Below are 15,010 nucleotides of genomic sequence, written 5' to 3'. Positions count from 1 at the left end.
GGAAGATTTCCGTGCTTGTGCAATAGAAGGATCTGGATGCCCCTCTAGGTACTAAGTGTCAGTCCTAGGTTTTAATAAGCATTATATGTTAATGGGGCTAAAAAGGAACATGTTAATGTTAATGATCCTTTATGTGTTACCTAAAATTCACAAGTCCCTATATAATCTACCAGGATGGCCTATAGTAACCTCGACTGAGTCTATACATTCTCCATTGCTAATATACTTGGAAAAATGTTAACCCACTGACGAGAATTACAAAATCTTTTCTTACGGACACAGGTGACTTCCTGAACATCATCCCGACAGAGAGCATTTTAGTCACCAATCACATATGAGGAAGGTATGCAAGCTACCTTGAGGACTTTAGAACTAACAGACATGAATACAGACAAAATACGGTTCTGTATGGAACTACTTTTTCTCTTTGGGGACGATTGATATATTAAAGAATGTGGTACTGCAATGGGGTCCAATGTGGCCCCAGCATATACAAATTTATATATGAATACCTTTGTGTTTTTCAAAGACCACCACTTTTTCTTCTCCCTTCATACACCAACATCCTCCTGATTTTATAGAAGGTATCTGACAATAATGCAATGGTGGTCTTGTGCTTTTACACAGTAGCCAGACCGAACAAGAGATGCTTTCTAAAAGTACTGCAAGATGATGGTAAAGAGACAGAAGAGGACAAAAAGAGATTTGGTGGATTTTACTTGAATAAAGATGTAATGCAAGGTTGAACTCATGGATTAAAGAAATGGAAATCATGTTTGTTAATCCTGGACATCCCTTTTAAGGATCATTAATAAAAATAATGTATATACAAACAACTAAATAAAAGCATAGAACCTCATTATCAGTTTTCATCTATATTGATTTAATTGATTTTTTTATTGATATGAAAGGATAGCAAAGCAGATATGGGATACACATATGTAGTAACTCCATACAAGAAATTAAGGCATATATATATAAGTTAATATTGTAAGAAATTTTTGCTTTAACATATTGCAGTCTAGTGAAAGACTCCAGACCTCCTCTAAAGAGCGATCATGGATGTTTCCAGTGTTAAGAGACAATGTAATTCTACAAGTCTCAGCCATTTTCCTGGAAACAACACATTCCCCATCCTGGGATAGATTGCACTAGATCATCAGCATTTCCGCCTCCTGTAAGGAAGAAGCCAGTGTGACCCATGGGCTGTGACTCTTCTCTTCATCATTGTGATCACATTGTAATCCTTGCAGAAAGTGTGAGCTCCGCACAGTGATATCGGGTTGGTTTTACAGTAGTCTGTAGCCTGTCAATGGCCTTCTGACTACACGATGATGTACTTTGTAGTCAGAGGGGGAGGGCAGGTGCTGTGAATATTAGCTCCATACTCACATTTACAAGAAACCTTAAAAAAGAGTGAAATAACACTAATTCCTACTAGATGACATGCAGGGAACGACACAAATGATTCCCGTAGATAACACTAATGTGCATTTACACTGCATGATAATCATGGTCGAGTATTCCTAGGATTGCTCAATTCCTGATAATGTGCAGTCTAAACAGGCTACCGATCATCTGACAAACAAGCAAAAATGATCATTTCACCTGACGAATGAGATTTTGTTTTGCACTGTTTTCTGCAGCACATCGTCCTGTGTAAACAAGACGGGCACTGCCAAGAACAATGGCAGCCTATGCACGCTGCATGATCTATTACTGAAGCATGGTCGGCTTATGTAAACAGGTGAATAAATGATCACTAATCAGATCAGCGGTCACTTAATGCCATATAGTCAGCTGATGTCAAACAGACCATTAGATCTTTCTTGTTTTGGTTCAACTGTGTGAGACAGTAACTATTGGTGACTACGGTGATAAAAAAAAGTATTGAACTTTAGTAAAGCTCCAACCACCAAGAGATCATAAACAAAGCACATTTGATATTTACTGCTTATTAAAATTTGCCTCCATTCTTGAGATAGTAGCACTTTTCTCTTGTTTACAGCTCAATGCCTTGGAGACCGACCACCACTTCCGCCATGCTTGTAAGCACTGAGCTGAAGCTGTCCAGGATCAAGAGATAACAGAACACTTCTGTGATCCAGAGCAGCACTTACAAGCTCAAAAGGAAATAGCATGTAAGCTCTGCACATGTTCTGCTGCCGAGCAGCGAGGGTCGATCTCCGAGGCAATTAGATGTAAACAAAAGGACCAAAGTGTTAACATTTTAAGAACAACTAAAGAATAAAAAACAAACAGTAAATTGCTTGCATCTTAAAGCACTATCAGACAACACCCAATTAATAACCCTTTGAAGGAAATTTATGTTTCAATGATTGTTTCTCTCATCATATGATTTATTGACTCCCCGGATCTTACAGATTTAGGAGGCTTCTCTCTTTCCGAGCTACCAAGAACAACAGATTCTTAAAATCAACTATATCATTCTCTAATGAAGTTGGGATCACCTCCTCCTTCTCAATCACAAAACCTGCTTTAGTCACAGACTCTTTCACAAATTGCTCATCCACTGTCAGAATGCGAAACTTGTGCTGGCCCACCCGGTAAAAGCTCATATTGAGTGCAATAATAAACACCAAATAGCCCCCAACTTTCAGCCACGAGGTCAGGGTCTTCAGGTCCCATGTGATATCTTCCTTATTGTGGCAGATGACATTGAACAAGTAGGCACACATCACACAGTCCACTTGTGGTAGGTCAACTGAATCAACAGAACCAGCAGTTAGGTCAAATTTAACGACTCCTTCAATTGCTTTTCTCACTTGCTCTTCTTTTTCTTGCCATCCATGTCTAAAACAAACCACAAACAGTACATTTAGAATTACTGATAATTCCCATAGCTGTTATTGAATATTCAGATCATCTAAATCAGTGATCTCCAACCTTTCTTACCTTGACAGCCACATTCAGATTTGAAAAAGCTGTGAGCCCCATCTAGAGCCCCCACCGCGTAATGACATCCAGATCATCCCCTATGGTGGTGACAACCAGAGCCCCATGGCGTAATGACTTCCAGATCATCCCCTACAATGGTGACAACCAGAGCCCCCACCGTGTAATGACATCTAGCTCACCCCCCATAGTGGTGACAACCAGAGCCGCCACCGTGTAATGACATCCAGATAATCCCGCACAGTGGTGACAACCAGAGCCCCCACCGTGTAATGACATCCAGATAATCCCGCACAGTGGTGACAACCAGAGCCTCCACTGCGTAATGACATCCAGATCATCCCGTGTAGTGGTGACAACCAGAGCCTCCACTGCGTAATGACATCCAGATCATTCCCCACTGTGGTTACAACCAGAGCGCCCACCATGTAATGACATCCAGATCATCCCCCACTGTGGTTACAACCAGAGCCTCCACTGCGTAATGACATCCAGATCATCCCCCACTGTGGTTACAACCAGAGCGCCCACCATGTAATGACATCCAGATCATCCCCCACTGTGGTTACAACCAGAGCCCCCACCATGTAATGACATCCAGATCATCCCGTGTAGTGGTGACAACCAGAGCCTCCACTGCGTAATGACATCCAGATCATCACCCACAGTGGTGACAACCAGAGCCTCCACGGCATAATGACATCCAGATCACCCCCCCACAGTGATGACAACCAGAGCCCCCACCACTGATTTAATAACAGCCAAAACTTCCACATATACTGTAAATCATACTAGGGCAGTATATTTATATCCAGGGCTTCCCACCTTACCCCCATTTGGTATTCTTAAATCAGGCTCTCCCACCACAATATTGCATCCAGCTTCAAGCATCCCTAACTGCCACTATCATCCTATGTCTAGCTTGCCCCATTTTTCTCTCCACCCCCACATCCTGAATATAAGGGGGCTACTCATGAAAGTCACTATCTGGGGAGACCTTCTCTTTATAGCCATATATTAAACCTGGTGCGAAGGCAAGAAACTACCCCGACAGCTGCGAGCCACAGGTTGGGGACCTCTGATCTAGAGAGATGGCTCGTTGTAGTTTCTATAGCGGGCTTTTCACGCTGCGATCTGGTTAGCGAGATCGCAAGCGATCGTACCCGCCCCCGTCGGTTGTGCGACACAGGCAAATCACTGCCCGTGCCGCACAACCTCGCTAACCCCCGTCACACGGACTTATCTGCCCTGAGACGTCGCTCTGGACGCAAACCGCCTCCTTTCTAAGGGGGCGGTTTGTGCGGCGTCACAGTGACGTCACACGGCAGCCGTCCAATAGAAGCGGAGGGACGGAGATGAGCGGGATGTAACATCCCGCCCACCTCCTTCCTTCCGCATTGCCGGTGGAGGCAGGTAAGGAGATGTTCGTCGCTCCTGCGGTGTCACACATAGCGATGTATGCTCCAGCAGGAACAAGGAACAACATCGCTAATAAGCAGAGAACGATTTTTTGATTCAGGACAACCTCTTTTACGGCAAACGATTTTGACCGCTTTTGCGATCGTTTAAGGTCGTTCGTAAGTGTCACACACTGGGATATCGTTAATGACGCCGGATGTGCGTCACAAACACCGTGACCTCTACGATAATTCATTAACGATATCGTAGCATGTAAAGCCCGCTTATCTCCAGGTAATCTGCGCTTGAGATGATGACCTCCACACGTCCATTCCATCCTAATTTTGGAGATTCACAGCCTTTTTTAATATTCCCATTGATGGCTCTGGATGATGATTTATTGGATGGATGGAGCATTGGATGGAGTGTAACACCCCTGATCCGCACACAGTTTAGAGGCCGCTCCTAGATACAGGAGACCCATTCCTGTTCAAATGAATGATGGAGAGGTGTTAACCCGCACATCAATATCATAGTAATGTAAAATCCCTTTAAGCAAGACTTTGCATACGTACTCATTGCCTTCAAGTTGACAAACTCGTTTGGAAACAAATGACCAATCTGTGGCTCCTTCCTTTTTCTCCAGCCACGCCTTAAAGTGTTTGTCACAGGAATCAGTAAAGTTCATTACGTATATCTTCTTGAAGACATTGCTGGCTGAGAAGATTGGGAAGAGCACCCCTGTAATACTCATATTAAGCAAAGTGTCTCCTTTCACCTTGCCTGTAAGAAAGAAGAGAAATAGGGATTGCCAAAAATAGAATGGAACGGAGGTTGTAAGACATTGCTGGCCGAGAAGAACAGAAGACCTTTGTCCTCGCAAACTAACAAGAAATGTTCAACCCATAAATTGTCCAGGAGAATATAGCAGAAGAATGGCCAAAGGGAAGAGCTGGATATTGGCTGGAACTTAGGTCACTAACGCCATCTGACTATGAGCTTCAATGCCCAGACAGGACTCGGGACGGCCAAGACTTGAGTGTGGGGAAATGTCGCCATTGTAGGTTGTGTCATATTAATGGTAGTTTTTGTCAGAAGCTTAGAAGACCCATGAGATAAATTCTGGCCAAATGTTGCTTTGAAAGGCAGCCATTTCTCCCGATTCCCCCCCTTGAGTTCACATGTATGGCCTGCTCAGATTTCTATTTAGCAATACACATCTAGTCATAAACAATATGTATTGTCATCACATACAGACCTGAGGAGAAGAGGTCATGCAGCCATTGTAAAGGAGCCCCCACGTTTTCCTCTATAACACTTACTGCACCATGAGAAAAGTGACTTTCTATAAAGTTTTTGGCGTGATGGTGTTCACCACTATACTCCAGGAGGGGATTGGAAGCCATGATCACCGGTCCTTCGAGTGAAGGATCTGACGCTTTTTCCTTCTAAACCAGGCAGAGCTCAGTTATAATTATGATGATTTTAGAGTTTCTTGAATGAAATTCAGAACTTTTCAGCAATGATCCACTTTTCTATCAGGAAAACAAAAATATATATATAAATAAAATAAATATAAAAATTAAAGTAGAAAACAGAATGTGATATAGAAACCTTACTATGTGAGCTTCAGGAGCGACCCTTCAATCGTGAATATTCATTATATTTATGCTAATTCATATTTTCCCTCTTACAATTAAGAATTGTTGTTTTTTGTGGTCCAAATCATTCTGCCCAATCCCTGTCGGCTGGACCTCATTTGTCCTGACTTCTTGGTCCATTATGTGCTTTCCTCTTACTACATTTCTATTCAGATAGAATCCACCTTCGACTGATGGCTCTACATACTTACACTGGATATATGTTTGGTTCTTTTTTGTTTTTGTGCATGTCAGTACTTTTCTTTATTCATTTTAGTTATCCTCTTTTTAATCCTGACACTACCTTAATTTTTATCTGTATTTTTTTTAGTATATTTTTTATTTCTTTCTTTTACCACTTTTTGTTCATTTTTTGTTGTTTCTCCATTTTACTCTATTGCACATGGTTTCATTTCATAATGTCATCATGATGTTTCTTTGCCTCTCCGTTACATACTATAATCGTGGTTGCAAAAAGTGCATCTGGACCCGTGTGGGAGTGGGTGCTGCATATGGAAGCCCCTATTTCAGCTGAAATGTATTGTGATGCAAAGACCCACCGACTCAGTGCACTGCAATACACGCCGCCAGCCAATTGGAGATTGGCAGCTGATATCGGCCTGTCTGTCAATGGGTGGCACATGGTAGTGATGTAATGCACTGCCTGTGGCAGGTGTGTCGAAGTTGATTGCCGACTACTGTGCTGGACATAGAAGATGTCAGGTTGTTAGGATCAACTCTTAACCAGAGATCACTTGTTGCCTACTGCCTAGCCTAATTGGTGTGGATCAAGTGCATGTGTAAAGAAATCACGTCAGACACAGTCAGATGTGAAATCTCTTCTTGATCACATTAAAGATAGCACCGAACAGAACAGGAAAGACCATGCGGCCTCTGATATAGGCTAGGGGCGTACACAAGTTTGGATATGCCCATTTAGTGGGACAGTTCATAGGATAGCCAATGGGGAGATCCGTGTTGCTGCTGATGGGCGGGTCTGATGTCAGTAGATGAATCCTTGGTGTCATCTGATCTGTGGGTTGGTCATCTAGCTTGGCCAGTGGGTCTTTTCTTTATATGGTGGTCTTCTTACATCTGGATATTCCTTGCATTTCAGGCAAGGTGTGCAAAATAGGAAATAGAAGCCATCCTTAAATCTGTGTCATGTGTATGATCTGAAAACTGAACTATGTAAGGCAAATCGACATATTTCCCACAATCCTCTGTCAAGAGGTTAATTAAGGATTTAATGGAAAGGCTCTCCTCAACAAGGTCTTGTGGAAGTGAGGGAAGGTAAAGAGAATTGTTTGATATTTTTTTTTAAGTGTATTGTATTTTATTACTGGAAAGGGTCCAGAGTGTGGCACATTATACCAGGAATGGTGCCAAGATGGGGGACATTATTATTGGAAGCATCCCAGGATGGGGAACATTATACCAGGAAGGGGGATAGGGTGGAGGACATTAATATAGTAAGGTGCCCACAATTGGGATCATTAGTAAATAAAGGGACCAAGATGGGGGATATCTTTAAATAAATGGGTCAGGATGGAGACCATTATAGGAAGGGGCTCAGGATGGAGAACACTATACCAGGAAGTGTCCCAGGATGGAGGACATTATACCAGGAAGACCAGGAAGGGTCCTAGGGTGGGGGACATTATTATGGGAAGGGGCCCACAATCGGGGTCATTAGTAAATAAAGAGGCCAAGATGGGGGACATCTTTACATAAATGGGCCAGGGTGGAGAACATTATTATAGGAAAGGGATCAGGATGGAGAACACTATACCGGGAAGTGGTCCAGGATGAGGGACATTTTTACTGGAAGAGGCCCAGGATGGAAGACAATTTTATAGGAAGGGGTCGAGAAGGGAGGCACTAATAAATAAAGGGGACAAAATGAGGAACATTATTGTAGGAAGGGGCCCAGAATGGGGGACATTATTATAGAAAGGGGCCCAGGATGGGGGACATTATTAAGTAAAAAGGACAGGATGTGGGACATTATTATCCCCTTCACTAGCCGGATTTCCATTTTTGTGCTTTAATTTTTTGCTCCCCATATCTTTTTTATTTTTTCCATCATTATAGCTGTAGGAGGGCTCTTTGTTTGTGGGACAAGTTGTAGTTTTAAATTAAACCATTCATTTTACCATATAGTGTACTGGAAAATGGAAGACAAATTCCAAGTAAGTTGAAATTGGAAAAAAATAATTGCAATTCTACAATTATTTTTGGAGTTTTTTATTCAGCATGTTCGCTATATGGTAAAACTGTCATGGCAATATGATTCTCCAGGTCAGTTTGAGTATCATTTTTGAGCAGATACGATGTTTTGATCGACTCTTATTGTGTTTTATTGCAATGTTGCTACAAGGGTCCAGGGACAGGGGACCCCGAATGTTTGATATGTCAGAGTTGCTGTTCTGGCTGAAGGTGCAGGGGCCGTGTTCTCTGGGTGGTCTACAAGGCTCTATCCACCTCCACACAGTATCCACAGCCAATGTACCACAGACGCAGGTTTCAGGGATAACAGTCACTTTTTAATACAACAGGAACGAAGAAATCCAATATATATGTTTCACAGTCTCGTGGGTAGGCCACGGCAAATACAACTTGGTGTTGAATATTGAAGTGCAGTTAGGATTATGGAGCTTTAGGAGCACAAGTTGTTGTAGATGTAATACTTGAATGCTTTTAGAAGCCGGGTCAGAGTCTTTTGTAGCTTTTAGTAGGAGGGTAGTTGTAATAAGAAAATTGTACAGACCTGGAATCCTGGGGTTGTTCTGACCAGTGACCACTAGTCACGGCACGTGCAGAAGTACTTGTAAGCAAATGTAGAGAGTTGCCCAATGTGTTACGGGGATCGGACGGCTGGTGCATGGACAATGGCGTGCAAGCCACTAATATTGTAGTGGGACGGGAGACTCTCAAACTTTCCCAACCTGCGTGCAGTAGGTTCTTGTATATACTCAGTATGCCCTAGTGTCTGAAGAGTTCGCACGTGTGGATGCAGACAGCAAGGATACAGGATTGGTAGCCTTTAGTATATTGGCTTTGGAAGTCAGGATATGGTGAAATTCTAGGCCTTAGGTCGGGCAGGAAATTTTGTGGTGAAGAAACCCCTCACATGGGGTCTACTCCTGGAGGCCCTACAGCCAAAACTAGAAAATTCCAGCTCTGTCTAGCCAGACAGAGGCTGGAAGTAGCTCCACCTATTGAGCCATGTGATCAAGTTACTGGTCGATAGGAAAAACCCAATTTATACTTCAGCCTTCAGTACAGTGTACATTTTCACCAGCATATGGGGCTGTGACACTACAAATGAGAAATACATTAAATATAAGTGCATTTCTAAAGCTCTCAAATGGAAGGGCTACAGATAGAGTGGCAGCTGAGGAGTGAGTGTAGTGTGCAGGAACTACTGATGGTCCAGGGGTACTTAAAGGGATAGACACAATCTGGACCAGGCCACTACATTGCGGTGACCAAAAAAAAATAATTTTGGAGTACAGAGGCCAGAGAGTGTCCAAAATGACTTCACCAGCTTCTTTCATGTGAATGGCTCGGAGAAACTGGAATCCAACTGAAGCCCCGATGAATCGCTCGGTGTAGAACATAGACTAAGTGGTGAATGTAGCCGATTGTTATGTTTTGCATTTTACTGATGGACTTTTTGTGCATACAGAACATGAATATATTTTTTGCAGGAGGTCTTCTTTGTGTTTGTGTCTCTTCCTATTTTTTTGCTTGATGATACAAGGTTGAGCTTTGCTTTTGCAAATATTGAATCGGTGAGCTGGTTTTAACTATTTGGGCTGCGCAGTTGTTGGAACAGTTGTATTCTCTTGGCCAAAAGCAATAACCATGTTTCATACAAGTGGACAATTGTTTTGTCCGCAGAATTCCTTGCTCTTGTCTTGATCACCTATTAACTGTAGTATAGAGGAGCATTTCTGCAGGGGGATTATGCAACACTTCAATTACCAGGAATGACATATACCGCTATAACATAAACATCTCCCCGATCTCTCCCTCTATAGTTGGAATCAAAATTATATTTTTGTCCATACTTGTGTATATCCTGAAAAGCTGCTGCATATTCTCTCAAAAAGGCTTTAACCCCTTGGCTTCATCTACTGTATATGTGCATGTGGCCAGTAGTGATGGGCAAGCATGCTCGGCACTGCTTGGTATTCAATTAAGCAGTAGGGTGCTCAAGTACTCGTGAAGCTTGGCCGAATGTTTCGTCTGTGAAACAACAACCACAATGTACGGGCTTTCTGCACTGCATGATGTGAGGTCTCACTGGGTTTAAAGCAATGTTTTCGGATGTAGTGTGTCAAAAGAAAAAAAACTCGCCCTCCCTGCCCCCAGAAATGCTTTCTTTATGGCTGGCTTTATGTGGGTAGTGAGATAAACTGGTCAATCATTGACTTGCATTATACTCATTATTCGAGTTGACCCATCCGAGCATCTGACTTATTCGGCTCGAGGAGCAAGCACCGGACTATATTTAGTGGTCACTGCATATACTAAGCGGGCTCAGGAGCTAAGGCTCCTCTAAAAGTATGGGTTATGCCCTTGTTATACAACAAGCAACCGACGTGACGCCTGTTATTGGAGCCAGCACTGATCACAGCAGTTTAACCCCTTAGATGTTGCTGTCAATCATGATGGCAGCATTTAAAGGCGTTTTCTGATTTTGGTAAACTCCTCTTCCCTGGCAGTAATGCGGCAAACAACAGAAACTGGGAGCAACCATGCAGACTCAGCGCTGGACCCGCAGGGGGTGTGTAAAGCACAGATAGTTTAAAAAACAAACAACCAAAAAAATAAAAAATTGCAGCGGGGAATAGACAGGTTTTCCATGAAAACCCCTAATAGCTGAAAGGAGCATTGGACAGAGTCCTACTGTATGTCATAGATGAGGGGAGCAGCAATATTGTGGATAGACATAGCACTTCTGTGTGGTGGGTGCTCAAGTAGAATCCAGTCCAGTATGTAGCAAAGAGCACATACTTGGCACTCAAATAGTTAAATAAACTGGTATTTTATTGAATCAGCTTGACCAGATACAGCTCAGACGTTTCGGTCTCACATAGCCCTTCATCAGTATGCAGTATAGATGGTCTGCTCAGCTTGTGAGCGAAAGTAGAGCTGGTATAGATTGTGGTGTAGATCATGGTGTAGATTGTGGTGTAGATCATGGTGTAGATGATGGTGTAGATTGTGGTGTAGATCACGGTGTAGACTGTGGTGTAGATTGTGATGTAGATCATGGTGTAGATGATGGTGTAGATTGTGGTGTAGATCATGGTGTAGATTGTGGTGTAGATCATGGTGTATATTGTGGTGTAGATTGTGATGTAGATCATGGTGTAGATTGTGGTGTAGATTGTGGTGTAGATCATGGTGTAGATTGTGGTGTAGATCATGGTGTAGATTGTGGTGTAGATGGTGTAGATTGTGGTGTAGATCATGGTGTAGATTGTGGTGTAGATCATGGTGTAGATTGTGGTGTAGATGGTGTAGATTGTGGTGTAGATCATGGTGTAGATTGTGGTGTAGATCATGGTGTAGATTGTGGTATAGATCATGGTGTAGATTGTGGTGTAGATCATGGTGTAGATTGTAGTGTAGATCATGGTATAGATTGTGGTGTAGATCATGGTGTAGATTGTGGTATAGATCATGGTGTAGATTGTAGTGTAGATCATGGTGTAGATCATGGTATAGATTGTGGTGTAGATCATGGTGTAGATTGTGGTATAGATCATGGTGTAGATTGTGGTGTAGATCATGGTGTAGATTGTAGTGTAGATCATGGTGTAGATTATGGTGTAGATCATGGTATAGATTGTGGTGTAGATCATGGTGTAGATTGTGGTGTAGATCATGGTGTAGATTGTGGTGTAGATCATGGTGTAGATTGTAGTGTAGATCATGGTGTAGATTGTAGTGTAGATTATGGTGTAGATCATGGTGTAGATTGTGGTGTAGATAATGGTGTAGATCTTGGAGTCCACCATTTTGAGACGCTTCTGCCACACAGTGGAGGACACCGGAAGGTCTATGTGAGACCGAAACGTCTGTGCTGAATCTGTTCAAGCTCACTCAACAAAATACTAGTTAACTCAAGTATTTAAATGCCAAGCACTTGCTCTTTGATAGATGAGGGGATGAAGCATCATGGATGATTTAAATGAAATGAAATCACTCCAGATTAGGCATCGTGCGGAAGATTGATAAATTGGCACAAATGGCAGCAACACAGCCTGAAGCAAAACTGATAAGGAGGATACAAGAAGAGAAGTGTTATGAGAGGAGAATGTATCTAATGTCAGTAAGTAGACGTGATCGAAACGATGGTATAATGTATGAACAAGTGCGATGAGTACAGCTGATAAAATTGATCATGTATGCATTATATCAGACATAAGCACATCCATACAATGGCAGGAAGGAGAAAACTGGAAATGTAAAGCCTGGAGAATAGATATTTACCAGTCCTTGATGTGAAGTGTGGAACCATCAGTGATTGTGCTCTGCAGATAATACTTCATGGCTTCATAAGGCTTCATGGCTTCTTAAAGGGATCTTGAGGAATGGGAGGTTCCCTGTGTAAGGAGTAAACAACCTGTCTGGACCTATGGTGAGGAGCAATAAAATCACTAGAGGTGGAGCGGGAATGTGTGATATAAGGACATCCCCAGGGCAAGAAAGAAAAATACAGAGAGATTGTGACTTGGGAAGTGTACTGAATATTAGTTACAGCATTAAAGGGAACCTGTCAGGTGCAATATGCATCCAGAACCACGAATTCTGGATGCATATTACTAAACCCTGCCTAACCGTCCCAGCATCTAGTAGCATACAGAAAATGTATTTCTAAAGATCCTTTATGATATGTTAATGAGTGCAGGAACTAATCGCAAGGGTGTTAGTTCCTGAGCTCATTCCATCCTCTTAGCATGTTGGCCCACCCACAGGGGCGAGATACATGCTATTTAATACCCATTGCCCAATGTCATCAGCGGTGATGCATGTACCTGTGTTCATTGTCACCACTTAAGAACGCCAGGCTAAAGGCTACTTTACACACTGCGATATCGGTCCCGATATCGCTAGTGTGGGTACCCGCCCCCATCTGTTGCGCGACACAGGCAAATCGCTGCCCGTGCCGGACAACATCGCGCAGACCCGTCACACATACTTACCTGCCCGGCGACGTTGCTGTGACCGGCGAACCGCCTCCTTTCTAAGGGGGCGGTCCGTGCGGCGTCACAGCGACGTCACTGAGCGACCGCCCAATAGCAGCGGAGGGGCGGAGCTGAGCGGGACGTAACATCCCGCCCACCTCCTTCCTTCCGCATTGTGGCCAGGAGGCAGGTAAGGAGAGCTTCCTCGTTCCTGCGGTGTCACACGGAGCGATGTGTGCTGCCGCATGAGCGACGAACTACATCGTTACTGCTGCAGTAACGATAATCGAGAATGGACCCCCATGTCACCAATGAGCGATTTTGCACGTTTTTGCAATGATGCAAAATCGCTCATCGGTGTCACACGCAGCAACATCGCTAATGCGGCCGGATGTGCCTCACAAATTCCGTGACCCCCAACGACTCCGCATTAGCGATGTCGCAGCGTGTAAAGCCCCCTTTAGTGTCAGTGCACATGATCAGAATGCCTAGGGTCAATTCCTAACACTCAGCTGAGTCTGATCTCTACATTCCCTAATGTCCTTATATAGGGTCTTACCCACATCGCCGATCATGTAACTAGGCCCTCGCTTTCCCTGAACTCACCCTGACTAGTGCAGGCCAGTGAGGCACTAATCTCGCCACTGCAATAAGACAACATGAGGTAGATAATACAAACAGACGGGGAAAGACACGAGTTTTCCAAGGTTTGTTCAGCAGGAGCTTCAGATTTGGAGTTGTAGCAAGTTGCAACATCGCAGACCTGCAGAGACAAGCTCCTTCAACATGGACAGCATAGGTATGAGCTATAACCAGCATATAGAAGAGTGAGGAGAGGATATTTGTAGCAGAAGGGAGTGGCTGCAGCTGAGATTACAACTACCTGAAAGATCACTGCAGGATAAAAATGCACCTTAACCCCTTCAGTACCTGATGGAATTAAATTTGCTCCAACTTAGAGTAAATGACGGATCTGTGATCAACAATACACTGGGACCTTCTGATCCCAGATCCACTCAAGATTAAATCAGGCCGTGACACACTCATGACACTATCTCAATAATGTGGCCTTTGCTTTTAGGGAAAAGCTGGTTGGACTTCTTATACAAATGGATGGTAGCCAGACGATCTCCTCCATCAGCAGCACACGTTTGAACCCAGTTCTCAAGACAAATCCAGATCTTATGTAAAGTTTTCTCATTTGTTTTTCATAATATTAAGAATAATAAAATGACTCAAATAAATGAATAAATAATAAAATGAGGAAAATAAACACAGTGTGGTATAAGATCTGTGAGAGAAAGCCTTGAGGACATTTCCAAACCTACAGGTAAGGCTACTTTCACACATCCGGTTTGAGCACTGCGGCTTAATCCGGCTGTGAAACCTATGCAACGGATGCCGCGAAAACACCGCATCCTTTGCATAAGTTTTTACATGCGGCCGGTCCGTTTTTTTCCGGTTGCGGCACGCTACTGAGCATGCGCAGTGGAAGAAACTGCATGCGGCGGCCGGATGCGTTTTTTCCGCATTGCGCCGCATCCGGCGTCCATAGGCATGCATTGAAAATGCGCCGCAGCGGCCGGATGCGGCGTGATGCGGTTTTTTTTGCCGGAGCAAATAACGTTGCAGGCAACGTTCCATCCGGCCGCGGCATCGGCTAAATCTGCCGCATGCGGCAAAAACCGGACCGAACGCAAGCCCATGCGGCACAATACGGCACTAATGTAAGTCTATGCAAAAAAAAAACGCAACCGGCGGCAAAAAAAACGGTTGCGGTTTTTCTGCAGAGTGCCGTATTGGGCCGCAGAGCAAAAACCGGATGTGTGAAAGTAGCCTAAGACAAATTTA

The 15,010-nt window shown here is 43.5% G+C and overlaps 1 protein-coding gene across 2 annotated transcripts in view; it reads right to left on the bottom strand.

Annotated features, from left to right (window-relative positions):
* Positions 1 to 850: 850 nt before the first annotated feature.
* LOC142257262 (nicotinamide N-methyltransferase-like) overlaps positions 851 to 15,010 on the bottom strand; it is a 54,227-nt gene continuing 40,067 nt past the window's right edge. Inside the window, exons 1-4 of one of the 2 annotated variants that reach the window (XM_075329426.1) lie at positions 12,465 to 12,781; positions 5,573 to 5,849; positions 4,890 to 5,097; positions 851 to 2,814 (exon numbers count right to left, since the gene is read on the bottom strand). In XM_075329426.1, coding sequence (XP_075185541.1) covers positions 2,379 to 2,814; positions 4,890 to 5,097; positions 5,573 to 5,720 — 792 coding nt within the window. In that variant the 5' untranslated portion in view covers positions 5,721 to 5,849; positions 12,465 to 12,781 and the 3' untranslated portion in view covers positions 851 to 2,378. Of the gene's footprint in view, positions 2,815 to 4,889; positions 5,098 to 5,572; positions 5,850 to 12,464; positions 12,782 to 15,010 lie in introns of those variants that run through there. The other variant, XM_075329424.1, reaches the window with a different exon arrangement.

The sequence above is a fragment of the Anomaloglossus baeobatrachus genome, chromosome 11 (assembly GCF_048569485.1).
Source record: "Anomaloglossus baeobatrachus isolate aAnoBae1 chromosome 11, aAnoBae1.hap1, whole genome shotgun sequence".
Taxonomy (NCBI): Eukaryota; Metazoa; Chordata; class Amphibia; order Anura; family Aromobatidae; genus Anomaloglossus; species Anomaloglossus baeobatrachus.
The sequence above is the reverse complement of the archived record's forward strand: the minus strand, read 5'-3'. Positions and strand labels throughout refer to the sequence as shown.